Source organism: Diabrotica virgifera, chromosome 6, assembly GCF_917563875.1.
Source record: "Diabrotica virgifera virgifera chromosome 6, PGI_DIABVI_V3a".
Classification (NCBI taxonomy): Eukaryota; Metazoa; Arthropoda; class Insecta; order Coleoptera; family Chrysomelidae; genus Diabrotica; species Diabrotica virgifera.
In genome coordinates this window covers 195,057,060-195,078,280 of record NC_065448.1, presented here as the reverse complement: position 1 = coordinate 195,078,280, position 21,221 = coordinate 195,057,060, and the positions used below count along the sequence as shown (strand labels likewise).

Sequence of the window (21,221 nt, the reverse complement as noted above, 5' to 3'; positions counted from 1 at the left end):
TGGTACGTGTTATATGTCCAAAGAAGGCTAATGTTTCTGAATATATGAAACTGAAGAAATAATATGGATTGTTAATTTACAAATTTCAATTATTTTAATATATCCCCGAGTCACTGAGTCCTACTCTGAAGTTGTACTTTATCCTGTAGTTGTTCCGTGTCAGCTGCACGTGCTACTACGTCATCCGTCACTTATGACAGTGACAATACAATGTGAGTTACAAATACAAACATTCTTTCTCTTAACACTACAAACATTTATGAAATTTTACACAGTTACATATTCATATATTTAATATTTACGATAACAAATTATCAACAATCAAAAGCATTTAAAAGATGTGTGCCTTCGTGTTATATTATCAAAGACTATTCTATTATTAGAAAATCAATAAAAGCAAATCAACTGTTTGGCCATGAATCCCAAAATCAAATTGGGTAAAAAGGCTGGATTTGCTAGCTTTGTTCTTCCACGCAAGCCCTCCAATAAGGTAGGAATATCTGTTACAAGAAGTCATAGTGCCAGAGAGCAGAGTATGGATCATGTAATTATTTCAGAAGTCACAAATGATTTAGCCATTTCAAGAAGACCCTTAAGCTTTGATGTTAAACGTAAAAAAATGCAGGATATTAAAAAGTTGACAACAAATGTAAGTGTTAATACTTAATTTTTTTTTATATATATTTACAATTAAACACTACCAGATTGATTACTTGTTGCACAATACATTGTTATTCCTTGTATTTGTTATATTTGTATGAAAAGAAAGGACCCCAATTATTTTTATTAAATTTGACTTATGTTGTTCTGGTTTTTGAGTTATTTCATTCTTGCCTTTTTTGATTATTCGCCTAATTTAATTATTTACAGTTTAGTTTTCTTCATTTATTAGATATTCTTCTAGGATGTGTGTTAAATATTAATTTAGATCATAGAGTGATTCATTAATAAATCTACTCTTTATGTAGATAGGTAAGCACATATTCTTCTTCCTCGAATAAACCCACTGAAAAAATATTTTACTTTTAGACACCCCTCCAGCAACAAACACATAATCACCAACTGAAACTGATGAATAATCCATTTCCATTTCTTCGTCTTCCAAATTGTTACTAGCATCACTTTCAGCATAACGACCTTCACTTTTTGATTCCTCAAAACCCTCGGCATCTTTTTTCTCCTTAATGATTTTTTTCTTTACAGCCTTCGCTTTCTTTCTACTTCATTTCAATAATTCATTTACTAATTATTCGTCCTTGATGTCTGTTAGCGTCATCGTTTTTCCTTTTTTCCTTCCTGTGATATTTGTTTTCCTTGGTGGGGCTTTTGGAAAAGGTTTAATGAGTGAAATTAAAGTTGTTTGGCTGAAACAGTTGAAGTGGAAGAACTAGTTAGAAACTTTGCAACTATAGTCTCATGATTCGAATCTGTTACATGTAATGTATGCACATATGCTACGTCACAAAGAACTTGTGCTGAGGTTGATCTCTATTTGAAGTCTGCAATGAAGTTGTGTAATCAGAGGGCGGTCTGTCACACTGGATGACAAAAAGTCATTGTCTATAAATATATTTCGATTTAAAGGCCATATGCCTGTGGAAGAAAATCCATTGACTATGTTTGAGATAGAGAATGCTTTAGGAAATGCTTAGAGCAGCAACATCATACTTAGATGGAAATGACTTTTACAGGCTTGTAGATCATCCAGTTGTTGCAAGCAGAATTATAATTAGATTTTAAGCTTTTATAAATACTTTTGTCAAGAGATTGAAGTTTCGCACTTGTATGTGGTGGCAACGTTACCATAATTATCCCGTTTTGTTTTGCAAATTCGTGATTGTCAAAAATTAGTATCACAGAGTTTTCTTTTAAACATATATTTTCTTTTAAATGTAATATATCTTTAAAAATGAATCAAATCCTTAAAAAATGTCCCCTTTCATCCAACCACTCTTGGTTGCACTGCCACTTGAGCCTGCAGGGCCACCAAATAACATTTGATTTTTGAAATGTGCCCTTGGGAAAACTAAATGGTGGAACACTGTATCCAACAGCATTCCTAATGCAACAAGCAGTAATCAGCATTCCTCTCTCACCCGATGTTACCTGGCTAACTTTTTTTGAATGTGACAGCACATTCGGTGGACAGTTTCATCCAAATTATATATCAAATCGGAGGATAGATATGGCATCTCCAAATTTTCCATATAATTTACTTAAATTTTAGAAGAAAGCATTTACATTAGTCAGATCGAAGCTTGCGGCTCTTAATAAGGTTGTTGCTTCAGGTTTGTGGATAGATAGTATGGGATGCCTCTTACGAAATCCTACTAACGAGTCTATTCCCGCCGAGTTATTATTATCCCAGTTTTTCGGGATTTTTAGGCCATTGTGAACCTGAAACATAAAAATTCCAAGTAGATAAATTTAAATTGTTATACGTAACAATTTACTTACAGCCAATTGATAGGCTAGTCCCAACATATCTTTGCAGGTCAGACCATAATGTACTTTACTTGCTGTCATTAAACATGATTCAAGTTAGTCTTCCAACTCTTTAGAAAATATTTGATTTATTTTGTAATATGGTTCAAATTATATTGATTGAGGATTTTTTGAATTTTTATATTTAAGTATTTATGTAACGTTTTAACAGCTCAAGATAGAGAGCAATTTGCTGTAGTTATAGCCAACCTTCCAGTGGCGTAGCTGAAGATTGGGGGCCCCCCGCGACAATTTTTGTGGGCCCCGTATTATAAACATAACGACACCAAATAACAGTATAATTACTAAAATATGTGTAGAGGACAATATTTATCCTTTCTTTAATAATTCTTCATCCATTAGTGTTAATAGATTTTTTGGGAATATACATGAAAACCTATTAGCCAGTTATTGCAATATCTAAATTTACATTGAAATCATTAACTTCAAAACTTTTTTTGCTATAAGTTATATTTTCGTCACAGCTGAGCTCATCGTAAATTTTTTTTTATATGTTTTATCCGTTTATGTTTAAATGCTGGTATACCTATTACCCTACTATTCTACTATTCCTGCTGCTATTGCCAAAGTTTCGAAAAACGAATTTCTCATTTCTCTAAGATTATCACGAGTTTTTTCAAAAAGTTGAAGGGCAACCGTTAACTCTGCCTTTTCAGATTGCAAAAGTTTTGATGTTAGATTAATAAAGTTGAGTATTTTAGATTGAATAGTAGGTACAGATTATGGGATGCACAATGAACATAGGAAGCTGTTTCTTCAATGTCAGTTATGCGCCTTTGTACTCCTGAATATACACCACTCATAACGCTTGTCCCAGCATACCTCTTTGCTCTTCAGTTGTGTACGGAAAGGTTTTTTTATTTTATTTACAAGAAAAATTTTATTTACAAGACCACCTGCACTTTGGTCCAAAATGCGAATAAATCCCAAAAAACTTTCAACAACTTTTGCTTTGGAAGATAAATTATTTTCATCGCAAGTTAGTTTTACATAACGGAAAACAAAATTAAGCTGATCGTGTTTTGTGTTTTGAAATATCTTGAGTGGTATCAAGAATTAGGTATTGAATAAAAACAAGTTTTTTAATTAAATTGATCATTTTCTGGCATTTTGTTTAGATTGTTTGGAATATTAGGGTTTATAGAAATATCTGAATCATTACTATTTATTTTTCAACGAAAACTTTTCGTTTATAAATTTGCAAAAGTCTGTGTGTTATTGCGTTGCCGCTCCTGCAATACTTAGAGCAGGTGTATCGATGGATTCTTATGTAGTTTTGCCTTCTGAATCCAAATCTGAAAACGGCATTTCGATATATCTAACCGTCTTCGATATAATCGACCTCAAAGTCTAAAATGTGACGTCACAATCCGGTTATCTCGTACAGACGCACTAAACGTCAGCTCAAATGGTTGATTAGGAAATTGGCTACTTTTTTTTTAAATCTCGATTTGCCAAGCATAGGTTATTTACATTTGAGTTTGACACTTCGTGAATATCAAACGAAATTTTAAATTAAGTATTAATAAAACATCAATGACATTTGATAGTGAATTTAATTATTATATAAAATAAATAAGATGTTCAAAAATACAATTTGAGTATAAATATTTTAAAAGCAATAATTTATTAACAGTTTTAAAAAGGTTTATACCAGTATAAATACGGCCTCCCCTTTATGATAAATGGACTGCTCCATTTGCTATACAGTTAAAATTTTATGTATACCTAGTCCTTCCCTAAACTCGACACAACTGGATAGTGATTGTAGAAGGTAATTTTTTTGGTTTTTTGAGAATTTTGCCGAAATTGGCAAAATTACTAATTATTTAGTAATAATTATTAACTATCTAGAAATTATTTTTTTGTCGAATTGGCAAAATTATTGACTAAAATCACTAGCCAGTATTGTGTCTGTGTACATCCTTCTAATGGAAAAAAATAAAATATTTGAAGATTTTTCTCAAATTATGGATACCAAGAACATTTTCATTTATAACTCTTTTATTTTTAATTTGACAAATAAAAGTTATTCTTCATAAAAAGCTCTTCTTGTTCTAAGATTTATGATGCAACCGTTTCCCAAAAGTAGGGGAACGGTCGAATATTTCGCGAACTAAACATCGGATGGAAAAACTGAAAAATACGTGTTCAATCATTTTCAAAAATCTATCCAATGACACCAAACACCAACTCCCACTACACCCCCTGGAGGTGGGGTGGGGGGTAACTTTAAAATCTTAAATTGAAACCCCTAGTTTTTCTTGCAGATTTGCATTCGTTACGTAAAAGTAAGCAACTTTTATGCAAGACATTTTTTCGAACTGTGGATAGATGGCGCTATAATTGGGAAAAACGATTTATCCTGATACCATAGGTAAATTATAGAAACGGTCTAATATCTCGAGAAATACACTTCCAAATAAGAAACCAAAAAACAGGTTTTTAATATTTTTCGAAAACCTATCGATAAACACTAAACATGACCCTCCAACCCTCCCCCTGGAGGTGGGGTGGGGGGTAACTTTAAAATCTTAAATAGTAACCCCCACTTTTTATTGCAGATTCGAATTCGTCATGAAAAATTAAGCAACATTTATTCGAAACATTTTTTAAAAATGCTGATAGATGGCGCTAATAAATCGTATTTTTCCAATTAAAGCGCCATCTATCAACAATTCTAAAAAATGTTTCGAATAAATGTTGCTTAGTTTTTCATGACAAATCCGAATCTGTAATAAAAAGTGGGGGTTGCTATTTAATATTTTAAAGTTACCCCCCACCCCACCTCCAGGGGGGTGGGTTGGAGGGTCATGTTTAGTGTTATTCGATAGGTTTTCGAAAAGTATTAAAAAAATTTGTTTGGTTTCTCATTTGGAAGTGTATTTCTCGAGAAGTGTATTTCTATTTACCAATGGTATCAGGAAAAATCGTTTTTCCCAATTATAGCGCCATCTATCCACAGTTCGAAAAAATGTCTTGAATAAAAGTTGCTTACTTTTACGTAACGAATCCAAATCTGCAAGAAAATCTAGGGGTTTCCATTTGAGATTTTAAAGTTACCCCCCACCCCACCTCCAGGGGGTGTAGTGGAGGTTGGTGTTTGGTGTCACTGGATAGATTTTTGAAAATGATTGAACACGTATTTTTCAGTTTTTCGATCCGATGTTCAGTTCGCGAAATATTCGACCGTTCCACTACTTTTGGGAAACCTTGTATAAAATTTTGTTAATTTTATACGAGGTATATAAAAAATATGAATTTCGATCAAGAGTAAACTACCTTTATAGTTCATAACATTTAAATTAGAATGATATAATTGCACTTTAAAACATAATTATTAATTCTAAACTACTTTTCATAATAGAAATTTTCCATATTATGAATTAAAATACGTAAATATACAAAGTTTTCGTTATGACAATGCTCGCATTTTCAGCTTGTTTTAATTTATTTTTGTTTTAAAAAAAAGTGTTATCATCAGTGGCTTGCTTTTGGCCGCCCCTATAATCGGCCGCCCGTGTGCGATGCGCACTTTGCACACATGGTAGCGGCGGCCCTGTTCATTCGTTGCAAACAAAACTTCTACAATATTCTTTACAAAACTGAAACGCTCATCAAAGACCACTCACAAACACCCACATATAAAAACAGAAAAACTGTAGTTGGTAACTATAGTTATTCTCAGTGGCGTAGCGTAGTGGGTGCGGCACCCACTGTGCGGCACTTTTTAGGGGGCGGCAAAATTTAACAATAAATAATAAAAATATTTTGTAAATATTTAAACCATTTTATATTTTTATCGCAACTACAAATTCGGACAGATTGAAAGGAGCACGGAATTGGTTATTACTTATTTTGTGACGAATTCGGGGAATTCCTTTTCTTTGAATGATATTTTGTAGCGACTGGCAACAACGTCTATACTGACTTGTGGAAATTCCCCGCTTATGACTAACAATCAGCGACAATGACTTCTATTACATACATCGGCAATTATTTTACTACCCTATACGCTATGAGCTCGTAGGTAGAGGGGATAATTAAAAATTCGCGAGCGCCAGTGCCAGTAATGACAAGTCTGTAAGCTTTTACTGGAAATTTGACATAAATGTCAAAGTGAATAATTTAAAACATTGAAATTAAAAACATTAATAGGAAATAATATTAGTGGGTCAAAGCTGTGGTGTATATTTTTACCTTAAATATACTTACGTTTTAAATACTGAAATTAAGTTTTTTTTAATATTTCGTAATATGTAATTATAAATTAATCTAAGCACCATCTACACGGTAATTGTGAAAGTATCCGAAGTAAGAAATTAATATTTCATTAATAGAACGTTAAAATGATTAGCAAAATCTTTAAAAAATCGATTACAACTTAATTACTTTTTTGCGTTGTAAATATTAAGAGGAAACAGTAGCGATCAACAGGTAGCAAAAACGCGTTCCAAGATTGCGGGTGTAATTTTGAATATTTTTTCGAGATATTTGGCGCACGTATTCGTAATATAATAAAGAATGGCGGTACAGAGCCCAATTTGGAAAATATATTAATATGTGGAAATTACTCCGTAATTAAATACAATATTAAAAAAACGAGCCTGTACCGCCATTAAGAAGAACAAAAAAATACACTTTCTTCAAATAAACTTTTTTATCCGATGCATAGATTTTGTGTCATTTTGGAACTACTAATGAAATAAAAAATTTTAGTAGTTCCAAAATGACACAAAATCTAGGCATCGGATAAAAAAGTTTATTTGAAGAAAGTGTATTTTTTTGTTCTTCTTACTACCTATTTTTTTGTTCTTCTTACTTGCGGTACAGGCTCGTTTTTTTAATATTGTATTTAATTACAGAGTAATTTCCACATATTAATATATTTTTAAAATTGGGCTCTGTACCGCCATTCTTTATTATATTACGAATACGTGTGCCAAATATCTCGAAAAAATATTCAAAATTACAGCCGCAATCTTGGAACGCGTTTTTGCTACCTGTTGATCGCTACTGTTCCCTCTTAAGCGATAACAATTAAATAAATTACGCATTAGTAATCCGCTAGGAGCGACACCAGCGAAGCTCAGAGCGTATACGTTATTCAGTGTGTGGAACAAAGAAAACACTTAATTGTTTGAATACGAATTGCAAGAAAAAATTGTTTAACTCTGCAGTCGGGTACAGCCAGATCAGCTGAATGCAATGAAACTTGCATTGTATGATCGATTAGGTTTTTTTCACTGCAAAAGGGTGGTTTGTTCGAACATTTAATTGGTCTGTACTAGTTTCGATGCAGTCATTTTCCTTTCCTTGTTTTTTGGGCCTATGGCAACCGGTGCTACATGAAGTGAATGATGCACAAAAATAGGTATAAGCAAGGGGACTTGACATAAGATTGTGCGCTCAGAAAGTAAATGCTTTGCAAATGATATTGACAGAGAAAAGAGAGGCATGGGCAAATGGCGCTGTAGGATATGCAAAAAATATGTGTGAATAACTTGGATTCCATAAAACCTCGGAGGCGCATAACAAGAAAGCATATTTTTGATGACGGAACTAGAGATGCTAACTTGTCTTGTGAAAATGAGTTGAGACGAAAGCTGTTTTCTCCGTTAGATAGAGTTATTGTAGAAGTTCGTGAGCATTTTCAACAGATACAGAATTTAACGGATAAGTTTGCTTATCTAACGGCGGCTATATTATTAGATCTAGACAACACTGAATGTAATCTAGACTACGCATCTGACGAAATTGGCGAGCAGGATTTCAAGCTGGAAAGGCTTCGACTGCGGACTTTCGTTGCTGCTACAGGCAACGAAAATAAATTGCTTTCAAGCAGACTCACTTGAATTATTTAAATTTATTGTTAAATCCAAGCTGGAAGATACTCTGCCCAATATTTTAATAATGTTCCGAATATTTTTTGCAGTTGCTATAAGCAATGTCAGCTGTGAGAGAAGTTTTTCAAAATTGAAGTTGATTAAAAATTATTTAAAATCGACTATTTTGGCTATTTTGTCTATTGAGAAAGAGGTGTGTGATGCGATAGACATTGACAGTGCGATAAAAGACTTTGCTCTTAAAAAAAGTAGACGTATACATTTTTAATTGAAGACGGAAGTTTTGTTTTTAATTCTAACAAATACTAATATTATTTTTCAATAAAAATATAACATTATAGTATCGTTCTAGTGCTAATTAAAAATTGATTTTATTTAATCTTGTCGGTTGTCAAGGTGTACCTGATCTTAAGTGATAGGTACCTACAGTCGGAATAATGAAAGAATACCCATGAACGAACATATAAAACACGCTGTATTTTCCTGTCACCGTGTCACACAAAAAATTGGCCAGCGCAAGTACATGTAATAATTATTATTACATGTACTTGCGCTGGACAATTTTCTTTGTGACACGGTGACAGGAAAATACAGCGTGTTTTATATGTTCGTTCATGGGTATTTTTTCGACTGTAAGTTATATCAATTTATCTAGTTGGTTAAAGTAAAAGAATTTTTGTATGAATAAACGTGATTGTGAAGCTTAGATAAACTTTTTTATTTAAAATCTAACCTGTATAATGCAAAGCAATGATGACTGCTCTCGCCAAAAAGTTCTCTATGATTAACGTATGTAATGTATAGTTTGTATAGTATCCATTAAATTAAAATAGCTAAATAAGAGGGCGGCAAATTTGTCTTCCGCCCCGGGCAGCCGACACTCACGCTACGCCACTGGTTATTCTAGTGATGTTATTCCAAGAATTTAAGTCATAGATACCGATTCCCATTTATTGATCATAATGTTACCATTTGTTAAATCTTAAACATTCTAAAAACAGATCTATTTATTCTACTTTAGCTGTAAAAAAATATACAATTTTCAATCAAAACATACTTTGTAATTATAACTGATCTTACTGTTGATGATATTTTAAGATACTTACTTTAAATTTGTTTTTAGAATTTGGATAGGCACAACAGTTTATCTGACAGTAATGTGTGTGGTAATTGCAATGATGCAATACCAGCTGGCAAATCTAGGGAAAAATCAATATCACATGAGAACCTACTGGAACATAAAGGTAAGTATCACTTAGTTACTTTTAATTTATTCTTAACTAATTTAATTTGCTAAAATATTTTAGGATTTAATCCATTTCACCTAATTCCTATAAGTAAAGCGAGACAAAGGAACTTTTTGCAGGGTAAAATCGGTGCTAATTCTCTACTAGGTCCTAGTGAATTGGACAGAGTATGTCCTAATCGTGAAATAACTATTTTTGTAGGTACTTGGAATATGAATGGACATTCTCCACCACAGTAAGTATAAAAATTGAATTTACCGTGAAAGTTACAAAAACGGTACATCAAATCATATTTATTGTCCTTTTCATGAGCATTTTTCAGTGAGTAACAAATGATAGGAAAAAGGGTAAGTCCGTGATAATACATATTTATGACATTTATTCTAACATGACATTTTAGTTAAATCTGACAGTTGTCACTTTTATTTTCAATTTGGAATAAAAACAAATCAAATGTGTTTCTTGCATTTATAAAATGGTATTTTCTTTGATTTGTATAGTCTTATAAATTATACAGATTATATTTGTAATATTATTATCTAATTAAAAAAAATTATTTTTTTTATTATGGCGCCATCTATCGACAACTAGAATAACTAGAATAGGGGCCGGTTGTTCGAACGCTAATCAACAATTATCATTATCAAAATTACTGTCACCAAACTGTCAATATCAACTTTGTTTGGGTTGCTGAAAACATAATTAATTAAAATTATGAGATTTATTATCAATTATGTTAATAATTATTGTTATATTAATTGATTATAGTCTCAGAATTGTAATCAATTATGTTTTTAGCAACCGAACCAAAGTTGACATTGACAGTTTTGACAGTAATTAAATATTTGATAGTGATTATTGTTGATTAGCGTTCGAACAACCGGCCCTAAATGTTATAAATGTCACCGACGAAATGTAATCACCGACGTGCGTTTTTTTCTGTCACATACAATTTAATGCGTTAGAAAGAAATCGAAAAACTGTGACGCACTGAAAGATCATGAGAAAAAGAATACCACATTTATAAATCTTGAGTTCATAAATGACCTCATGGTAAATATTCAGTTTAAGGGCCGGTTGTTCGAACGCTAATCAACAATTATCATTATCAAATATTTAATTACTGTCACCAAACTGTCAATGTCAACTTTGTTTGGGTTGCTGAAAACATAATTAATTAAAATTATGAGATTGATTATCAATTATGTTAATAATTATTGTTATATTAATTGATTATAGTCTCAGAATTGTAATCAATTATGTTTTTAGCAACCCAACCAAAGTTGGCATTGACAGTTTTGACAGTAATTAAATATTTGATAGTGATCATTGTTGATTAGCTTTCGAACAACCGGCCCTTAATTCTGATTTTTCTTCTTCCTTTATACATGGTGTTTCATTAACAATTGCGCATATCGTAACTGGAGAAACTTTAGCACAAAATATGAAGATTTAACCCAAAACACTTAAATAAAATATTCTTCCTTACCGAGATACAGAGTGTTTTATTACAAAAATCCACAAGGAAAAAAGTTTTCCTGTAGTTGGCTGTATACCATGTGATACAAAAACAATAAATGCTGTATAAAAGGTATATTTAAAAAAACCCTCAAAAGGGCCACATCAATTCACATAACTAGTTTTCGACTGGTTTACCAGTCATCATCAGTGCTTACGTGCAATGTACATGTTAGCCATATTACAAATATTCTAAAATAATTTTAGCCCATTGTTTTAACACCTTCCAATATTTTTCGTTCAAACTTGACAAACAATTTACACATGTTAGGATACTCTAACTAGCGTTAAAACATAGTTTTCCGCTGTTACCAGAGGCGTGCCGTAGGGATATATACTTCATTTTCGCCCCTTTTTCCCCCTCACAATCTACGCCACTGTCTTAATAATCATTTCAGCATGTTTTTTGATTCTTTGTTACTTTTTACATAAATATCATCCTTTTGTCTCATTGCGATTTGGTCTTATTTGCGTTTAAAGATAATGGGTTCCATAAGACTACAGTCCATCTAATTTACTTACCGTTGCACGTCATTATCTACGCCAGAGATCTAAGTTAACATAGTTGCCAAAGTATAAAAAAATCCTGAATCCATTTTAAATCAAATATATCACATAATTATTGTAAACGTGGATTATACAACAAAACAAATTATTATTCAATGTAAATAAGTAAAAACTTAAGAAATAGAGAACAAGAATTAAGTTACAATCTTTTAAGATTTGCAGTGCAAGCGTTTTTACACTGCATTGTTAATAATTAAAAAACGGCTCCGAACTCTTGGCATGAAGCCGGTAGGTTTCTTTGTATATGTCTACAATAACAACTAAAAAAGTTGTCAGATACCTCGATTATTCCAAGTCGTGATAAAATTAGGTGAAATTTATATTTTTATAGTAGAGGATCTTTTTATAGTTAAGTAAATAATAAAAACAGTAAATATAATAAAACAGATACTTATAGTAAAGAATATAAACAAATATGAAGTATCATCACCGGAACTGTCAAATAAATGTTACCAATTTATTCTAAAATGTCACCTTCGTTCGATTACAGTTACAGTGTGTTCCGAACAAATCTGCCTTATAAAAACGCTCTATAATCCATTTATACAAAGTAAATGAAACATATTATTGTGTATTTCTTTAGGTTAACATTAATAGAAATCGTCGAATATTATTTCTACGCGTATATAATAACATATGTCTAGTGGCTGTAATTCCAGTGTACTAGGCAAAATGATTTTAAAAAAGAACACACCTACCGCCTAAATATTTCATGTTGGTACCATGTGACGTCACAGGCTATGACGCGGATGACGTGCAACGGTTAGTAAATTAGACGAAGTATATGTATTTTAAACTACATTCAATAAGATTATGTGTTTAAAATACATAATCATATTGAATCCATTACATTAAAACACAAATAACTTGAAAAATACTTACGTTATCACATTAAGACAAAAGGATATTTATGTAAAAAGTAACAAGGAATCAAAAAAACATGCTGAAATAATTATTACGACAGTTGCTACATTGTGAGGGTGGAAAGGGGCGAAAAAGAAGTATATATCCCTACAGCACGCCTCTGGTAACAATGGAAAACTATCTTTTAACGCTAGTTAAGCCAGGCGCAAATTGAACCTAAGCGAGACACAACCTGCACCGGCGAACTGCGTAGACAGTTTTGCGCATCCTGCTATCAGTTCATGCGTTCGCAGGTCTCGCTTGGGAACGTTTGTCATCGGCGTACAGTTTTCTTGGGTCGTGGGACGCGTGACTCACTGCCAGATGTTTATTTTTATTTGTTTTTGTTTGCGAGATGGATGTATCTGGATTGAATACGGATGGTATTACCTAAGAACAATTTATTGTGATAAATAAAAATATTAGCATAGTCAAAACCCCGAGTGAACTTTGTTATTAAATTCTGATAACTTCTGGTAGACTAAATAAGCTTATATACTAAATAATTTCGGTAGACGAAATTAATAATCAAAGTTATGCCTTTACAATAAAACATTATTAGAAAAATAAGGTGAAAAATGATTCATGTTCGTATACAATAAATACAATATCGTATTACTCTCAACTTGTCGGCACATTACATTTTTGTTTATGCTTAAAAATTAAAAACGAAATATGCAGATACAGTGGAACCTCGATTATCCGTCTCTCCATTAACCGTCACCTCTGTTAACCGTCAGGGTACATACAGAAGTTGTATTGACTACATAATCAAAAATTTTAATGTAAACAATTTAAAAAAAAAAGTTTATTTGATTTGTGATGAGGACGCAAACGGCTATCTATTGCTGACAGATAAAGAAATCGTTGAAATGGCAACAAAGGTGAACCAAACAGATTTAGAAGCTGACACAGACTTGGAATTTGACTGTAGCTATGTTGATGAACCTATTGTAACTGACAAAGATTTGTGTAAATAATCTAGAGAAGCTGCATTGCATTTGCAATAATTCATCGAGTGGTATTCTCAACAAGAAGAAGCCAATAAAGTAGATTGCATGATCTTATGCTGATTAAGAAATTCAGCCGTCGCAAAATGTGAAGCAACAGTAAAACAAACACAGATTTCAGAATATTTTAAATTGATTCGATTGTACGAACACAAATCCCTCTTATATTGTCAAACAAACCATACAAATGAAATTTGAGAGTTGTACTATAAATTTTTAATTATTTTTAATGTTCTGTTAACCGTCTTTTCGATTATCCGTCATACCTTTGGTCCGGTGCCCTGACGGATAATCGAGGTTCTACTGTAGTGTTATTTTTTATGACCGATCAGTAGCGGAGGGATTACGAAATAACTCTGAGATTATTTTAAATATGTAGGTATTATGTGCAGAAATAAAATACTCAGTGTAAGATATCTTATTATGCACCCGCTTATGATCAAATTCGATGTTTTCGAAAGTCATACCGCTACAACTACTAGGGACGTGTAAGATGTTTTTAAAACGTTACGAGTTACAATTACGGAAATATCGATTTAAAGTTGCCTACTCAGTTCAGTACAAGGATCAGATACATCAGTATTTTGTAATCACTATTTGTGGTCAGTACCACTGAGAAGCGGTATCAAAAGTAACCGTTACACGTCCGCACTGATTTTGCCCGTCTCTATTCGCCACGCCGACAGCCAACGGTTGAGTCGGGTTGGGTTTAATATGCGGTGCGCTAGAAAAATAAATGCACGGGGCACCCATCCCGCCGGCGCAGGTTGTGTCTCGCTTAGGTTCAATTTGCGCCGGGCCTTTTAGAGTACCTATCCTAACATGTGTAAACTGTTTGTCAAGTTTGAACAAAAAATATTGGAAGGTGTTAAAACAACGAGCTAAAATCATTTTAGAATATTTGTAATAAAATACTCTGTATCTCGGTAAGGAAGAATATTTTATTTAAGTGTTTTGGGTTAAATCTTCATATTTTGTGCTAAGGTTTCTCCAGTTACGGTATGGACAATTGTTAATGCAACACCCTGTATAAGCAATTTTGATTGTTCATCGATGGGTTGTTACATCTATGAAAAATTGTCACTCTCTTGCACAGTTGACTGATACTTCTTCTACCACTATGTGATTTGTACCTTGCTATTTTAACAACTCTTGTGTCTGTCATTCTATTGATGTAATTGTTCCATTCTTTGTGTTCCATCCATACATTGTGTTCTATCTTATCACTCCTTATTCGATGTCTCAGTCTGTTTACTCTAATTCATTTCAGTATTCTCATTTCTGTCGTTTCCCACAATGCTAATGTCATCTGTGTATGCTAGTGGTAATTTTGGTTCATTTACTGTCAGTAGTTCTGTTCTAATTTGTGCTGTTATTACTACTTTCTTCAGGATTATATTAAAAAGGAGAGGTGACGGTGCGTCTCTTTGTTTCAAACCACTGTTTATTTCGAACGATTATGAGAGTTTGTTACCTATCTGTACTCTGGGTCTACATCCATTTACGCATATCTTGACAATCTGGAGAAGTTTTTTTGGAACTGCAAATTCTGTCATTGCATTCCATATTTTATTCTTTTTAATGTCATATGCTTGTTGGAAATCTCTGAAGAGATTATATAGTTCTATCAAATACATTAGACTGTAATACATCCAACTCCCACAGAAATCTGGAAGCACGTTTCCACTAGCGCCTCTGTCGGCTAGAGTTGAACTATTTGCCCCCATTCACCCCGATGAGCTGCAATTTCTTTTAACAAGAAGGCTAATCCAAGACTGTATAGAAAATTTATTTTCTATTATTAGGGCTAAATACACCTGATAGTGTGAAATTTAGGTATAACTTATAAAGGGAGCTGCAGATAAAATTAATGATTATATTTAAAAGGCAATTTCAAAATTATACACAAGAGAGTGTTGAAAACGTTAAATATAAATTAAAATTAAGATGTTACTTACAAGAAACTCTCCAAAATGTATCTACAAATTGTTACAAAACTTATATAGATAAATAGTTTAATCTATTAATAAAAGCTTATGTAAATAAAATTAACGATAGTAAAAAGCAAACATTATGTAAATTAAAATGCAGCAATATTAAATTAAAGAAAATAGCTCACAACTGAATTTGTATTTTGATTTAATCGTATAAAAATACCTTTCTTTTAAATGCATAGTTTGTGGTTATCAACGCAGACCACTAGATGGTGCTATATTGTTTGCTTCCGCAAAATTAATGGGAAATGTCGAGAGTTGTATGTATTACAGTCTAATATATTTGGTTCTATTGAATTGCCCTCCTTTTTCAAGCAGCTGCCTTAGAATAAAAATCTGGTGATCTATTCTGAATCCGGCTTGGTATTCCCCTATAAAATTTTCTACAAAAGGTGTTAGCCTACTTAATAGGATGTTCGATAAGATTTTGTACGCCATTTAAGTAGGGAGATAGATCAAGCAGATGATGGAATTTGAAAACCGTAACAATGAAAGTAGCATAGAAACAAGCTTGAGAACACTTATGAAGGCCAAGCTGTCGTACGAATGAGAACAATAAATATAAAAAAAATGTGGACAACATAAACATCATGGATTACAATAAAAATAATTCAGAAAAAAAGAGAAATAATCAATTTGCCAAGAAAGAAAAACCTGATTACCGGGAGATATTCACAAAAGCACTAGTGATGGACATAATACACAAGTATGGTGCTTCATAAGACAGCAAAAAATTGAAATAAAGGAATTGGTTGAATTTACGGAAATATAAGGCCTATAAATGAGGTTATCAAATGGTTATGATACGAAAACAATGGCCCTTTTCCTTATAGTCCAATTATCGAAAAAAATCCTTTATCTGTTTAAGAAACATGTACATAAACACACATATCTTGGTTTAAAAGAGCTATAAGTCGTAGAGAGCAGGAGATAAAGAGGAATGCACTATAGATTATTATCTATTTTTTTTATAAATCTTTTGCTCATTTTGTTAATTTGTTAAAACTATAATTTTTTACAGAGAACTGAATGATTTTGTCCTACCGGTTAGCATGGAACACGTCCCAGACATTCTTTCTTTCGGGACTCAGGAATCAACTTCAGAAAGGTTTGAGTGGGAAGCCAGTTTACAAGAAACTATAGGACCATCACATCTACTTTTACATTCGATATCGTTAGGTAGGTAACTCTAAAACATTTGGTTGAATTTTCCTTTGTAAGTATTATTATATTTCAAAATCAATCTTATCAAAGATCATTTTGAAGATAATGTGGATGTGGAATTTCTGGAAACAACAATTTGTCAAATCTCCGACATAGTTCCGAGTTCTGTTTTTGTTTGTCTGATCCAGTTTCTCCATATACGCGGCCATGCACCCCCTTGCCTCCAAATTCTTACGATCAATAAATTTGCCACTTCAGTTATAAATGCTCTCTCCTATGTTTTACGTAGTCTCCCTTTTGATTTTCTTTCCTTCATTTTACAATTTAGGGCTCTTCTTGTCAATAATGTGTCACCACCTATCCTCAATACATGCCATCTCTGGATGTCTCTGGAGTCTAGTAATTGTAAAATAAATATTTCTTTTTAATCATTGGTACAAATTATGATTTTATCTACATCTCCGTATCCCGCTTTCGTAGATTGGCTCACAGATCTTCCTTAAAAATGATTTTCAAAAACTTCATTCATTATTTTTTTTTTGTGTTTTCTGTCATCATCCATGTCTCACACAAACTTCTGACCTCAGTTGATATATATATACAGGGTGTCCCGAAAAGATTGGTCATAAATTATACCACACATTCTGGGGTCAAAAATAGTTCGACTGAACCTAACTTACCTTAGTACAAATGTGCTCACAAAAAAAGTTACAGCCCTTTGAAATTACAAAATGAAAATAGATTTTTTTCAATATATCGAAAACTATTAGAGATTTTTTATTGAAAATGGGCATGTATAATTCTTATGGCAGGAATATCTTAAAACAAAATTAGAGTGAAATTTGTCCACCCCATAAAAAATTTATGGGGATTTTGTTCCCTCAAACCCCCCCAAACTTTTGTGTACGTTCCAATTAATTCATTATTGTGGTACCATTAGTTAAACACAACGTTTTTAAAACTTTTTTGCCTCCTAGTATTTTTTCGATAAGCCAGTTTTTATTGAGATGCGGCTTCTTTTTAAATATATTTACGTAAAAATTTTATGGGGATTTTGTTCCTTTAAAGCCCCCAAATGTTTGTGTACGTTCCAATTAAACTATTATTGTGGTACCATTAGTTAAACACAGTGTTTTTAAAACTTTTGCCTCTTAGTCTTTGGTTCATGAGTCACCTTTTATCGAGATGTAGCTTCTTTTTCAAAATATACCTAAAAATGTAAATTATAAATAAATTTTCAGATTATTAACAGGTCTCTATAACCGTACTTAACCATATACAAATATGTGGTGGATTCGAAAAATATTCAAAATATCTCGATAAACACTGGCTTATCGAAAAAGTGCTAAGAGGAAAAAAAGTTTTAAAAATAATGTGTTTAACTAATGGTGCCGCAATAATAATTTAATTGGAACGTACACAAAAGTTTGGGGTGGTTTAAGGGAACAAAACCCCCATAAAATTTGTATACGGTGCACAAATTTTACTGAAATTTTTTTTAAGATGTTGCTACCATAAAAATGCCACATGTCCATTTTCAATAAAAAATCTCTGAGAGTTTTCGATGTATGAAAAAAAATCGATTTTCATTTTGTAACTTCAAAGGGCTGTAACTTTTTTTGTGTGCACTATTGTATATAGGTAAGTGAAGTTCAATCAACCTATTTTTGACCCCAGAATCTCTGGTATAATTTATGACCAATCTTTTCGGGACACCCTGTATAGAATAGTTTCACGCAAAATATATATGTATACACTAATACTTTTTTATTTTAAGGTACAATACATCTTGCAACGTTTATAAGACGAGATTTGATATGGTACGTTTCAGTACCCGAAGAATCTAGCTTGTCAGTACGACCAGGAACAGCATTTCGAACAAAAGGTGCAGTTGCTACCTCCTTTATGATATTTGGAACGTCGTTTTTATTTGTAACTGCACATTTGACTGCCCACGAAGAAAAGGTAAAAGAGAGGGTGTCAGACGTGAAAAAGATTGTACATTGTATGGACTTGCCGAAGGTACTGCCATGTAAAAATAAAAGCGAAGGTGAGATATACATATAATAAATCAAATAAGTTAAAGAATAAAGTTGATAAACTAGTTAAAAATATTAGTTTTGTTATATAGGTTTTATTTATGCTTTTAAATGCAGTATGATTTAATTATCGATTTTTTGGTGTTTGAATTTTTGTTATTTTGAAATTTTATACATCAATATTCGTTATTTTCATTATAATAATGAAACGTTTGTAGTTCATTTGCATATTAGTGCTTGTTTTTATTGCTTATGACAAAGAAAACGAGCACTTTTCTTTCGCAGAATCTAAAAATATCTAAACTTTAATATTTGAACAATACTTTAAATTGGTTTTATAGTGTTTTTTTGTACTTGGTTGTGAAACGATATATTGAGATAAGATTTATACGATTCTTGATACAAAAAGATAATGTTGAAAGATAAATATTGGTTGGTATGGTAAATTATTAGCTTTCACATTTTTTTAAACGTCGGTAAAAAGTATGTCAAGTAAATGATTTATCCAATCCAAAAGTCCAATCTGATTAAATACTTTCCTGTTTGGCTGAGTTGTGAATCTGGTCGAGCAGGGATTACAAGGAAGAATAGAACACTAGTTTTATTCTCACTATCTCGCTACTCTTATTTCAGATGTATCGGTCGCCATCGCATGATAGAACGCACAAGAGATGATAAAGTTTCTTCCTACCTATAGGCTTAGCGAATACAAGTGAACAAAGCCAAAGTTAATTAAGTAATAGATATGATTATCAGAGACAGAGTACGTTAAAATAAATTGCCATGTTACCGGCGGCTCACAGTGGTTCCAAATGCTGAAAACGTGGTCATGAGGTAAAATAAAAAGTCCCTATTTAGAAGGTCCCTATTTTCATGTTTACAGTTGTTTTCTCATACTATCGTAGAATTGTAATACGCAAGTATAAGGATCAGACCGGATCTATGCTTATTCATAACTCCGTGACGAGAAAACTATGTACGACCTTATTTTAGCCGGTAGTGAAAGTCAAAAAGAACCCTTAGATTGAAAATGCTGTAAAACGTTTTGTAGTTTATCAATTTTGTTGCTGCAAATCAGATTCTACTTTTTCAAGTATGTATTAATGTAAGATACAAGTTGACTAAAGATTTAATAACAATAAATGCAAAGATTTGTTAATGTAAAATTGTAAAACTATACTTGAAATATTCAAAGTTTCGTAAAAATACATTCAAAAAGTATATAGTTCTGCATAATTCTGCGATTAATGTTTATTAGTCTCAAAATGTACAGTCACAAGATACAGAATCACATTGTAGTCTCAAAATGTACAGTCACAAGATACAGAATCACATTGGATTAGCGCCCATAACTACCTATGCATTGCTGGCAGTTGTTTGAATATAATAGTCTGAAATGACCCATATTACATGATTCTGGCGATTGTTGCGTATGTATCGGCGGTTGTACATAAGTAATAGGTTCTGAATATTGTAGTTAAAAAAGAAAAGGTATTGGGACCGTGCAAGTTCGGAAAAGCGAAGCCTAGTTTCATAGCTCGGCAACATTTATAGCACTTTTAATTATATTGGCCAATTATATTAGTCCTGTTTACTGGATAATTGTCAAGGTCATAGCCCAAAAAAGAATAAGAAGAAAAAGTAAGATTGTGGTTATGTTATTAAAAGGTAAACATTGTATTACAAGCAAAATAGATACCATTAATTAAATTCACTTTAGTAATTGCATATCATATGTATCAATATTGTGGAATAACATATAATTTTTACAATTTATAACACATCATTTGCGAAATCCCATTTTCTTCAATGGCAGTAGGTATGAAATAAACGTCAATTTGACAATTTCAGTTAACAAAATGAATTATTATTTAAGAAATGGGCACGCCAGGTTTCCTCAACACGACTCTACCTTATCGGCAGAGTATACGAGAAGTGTACGGTAAATTGAAGCTGTAATTACAAAAAAAAGGATTATGTATGTCTTTTTACTCACTATATAACCCTAAAGAAATTACGGGATCTGGATTTCAATGCATATTTTTTTTATAATTCTCGTATCAAAGTTACACGTGAAGTTAGTCGTTAACAGTTGGGAAAACATGGGCGACCCTTAAGAAATATGTTAAGACAGTTGCAAGATTTATCCGCTACTAGCGCACGATCGTTTCTCGTATCCCCTCCAAGTACTTACACACAGCGAATGGTAATCAGCAATTTCAAAAGTCCCTTATAATATGAAATTTTGAAAAAAATATGCGTTTATAAAATTTTCGAATTTCTTTCGGACATATTGGGTCCGCCATTTTGTTTTTCAAAAAATAATGTTCGATTTGTAATCAGTGACCAGCTACCAAAAACAAAAAAATTTGCATTTTGATTGATATTTTCCTTTTTCCCGCCATGTTGGATCTGCCATTTTTTTTTA

General features: G+C 32.3%; 1 protein-coding gene across 1 annotated transcript in view; it reads left to right on the top strand.

Moving 5' to 3' along the window:
* The first annotated feature begins 202 nt into the window (after positions 1–202).
* Positions 203–21,221, top strand: part of LOC114334503 (inositol polyphosphate 5-phosphatase E) — a 64,696-nt gene continuing 43,677 nt past the window's right edge. Inside the window, exons 1-5 of the mRNA XM_028284553.2 lie at positions 203–649; positions 9,475–9,595; positions 9,659–9,833; positions 16,612–16,769; positions 18,532–18,804. Of these exons, the coding sequence (XP_028140354.2) occupies positions 416–649; positions 9,475–9,595; positions 9,659–9,833; positions 16,612–16,769; positions 18,532–18,804 (961 nt within the window). The 5' untranslated portion in view covers positions 203–415. The remainder of the gene's footprint in view (positions 650–9,474; positions 9,596–9,658; positions 9,834–16,611; positions 16,770–18,531; positions 18,805–21,221) is intronic.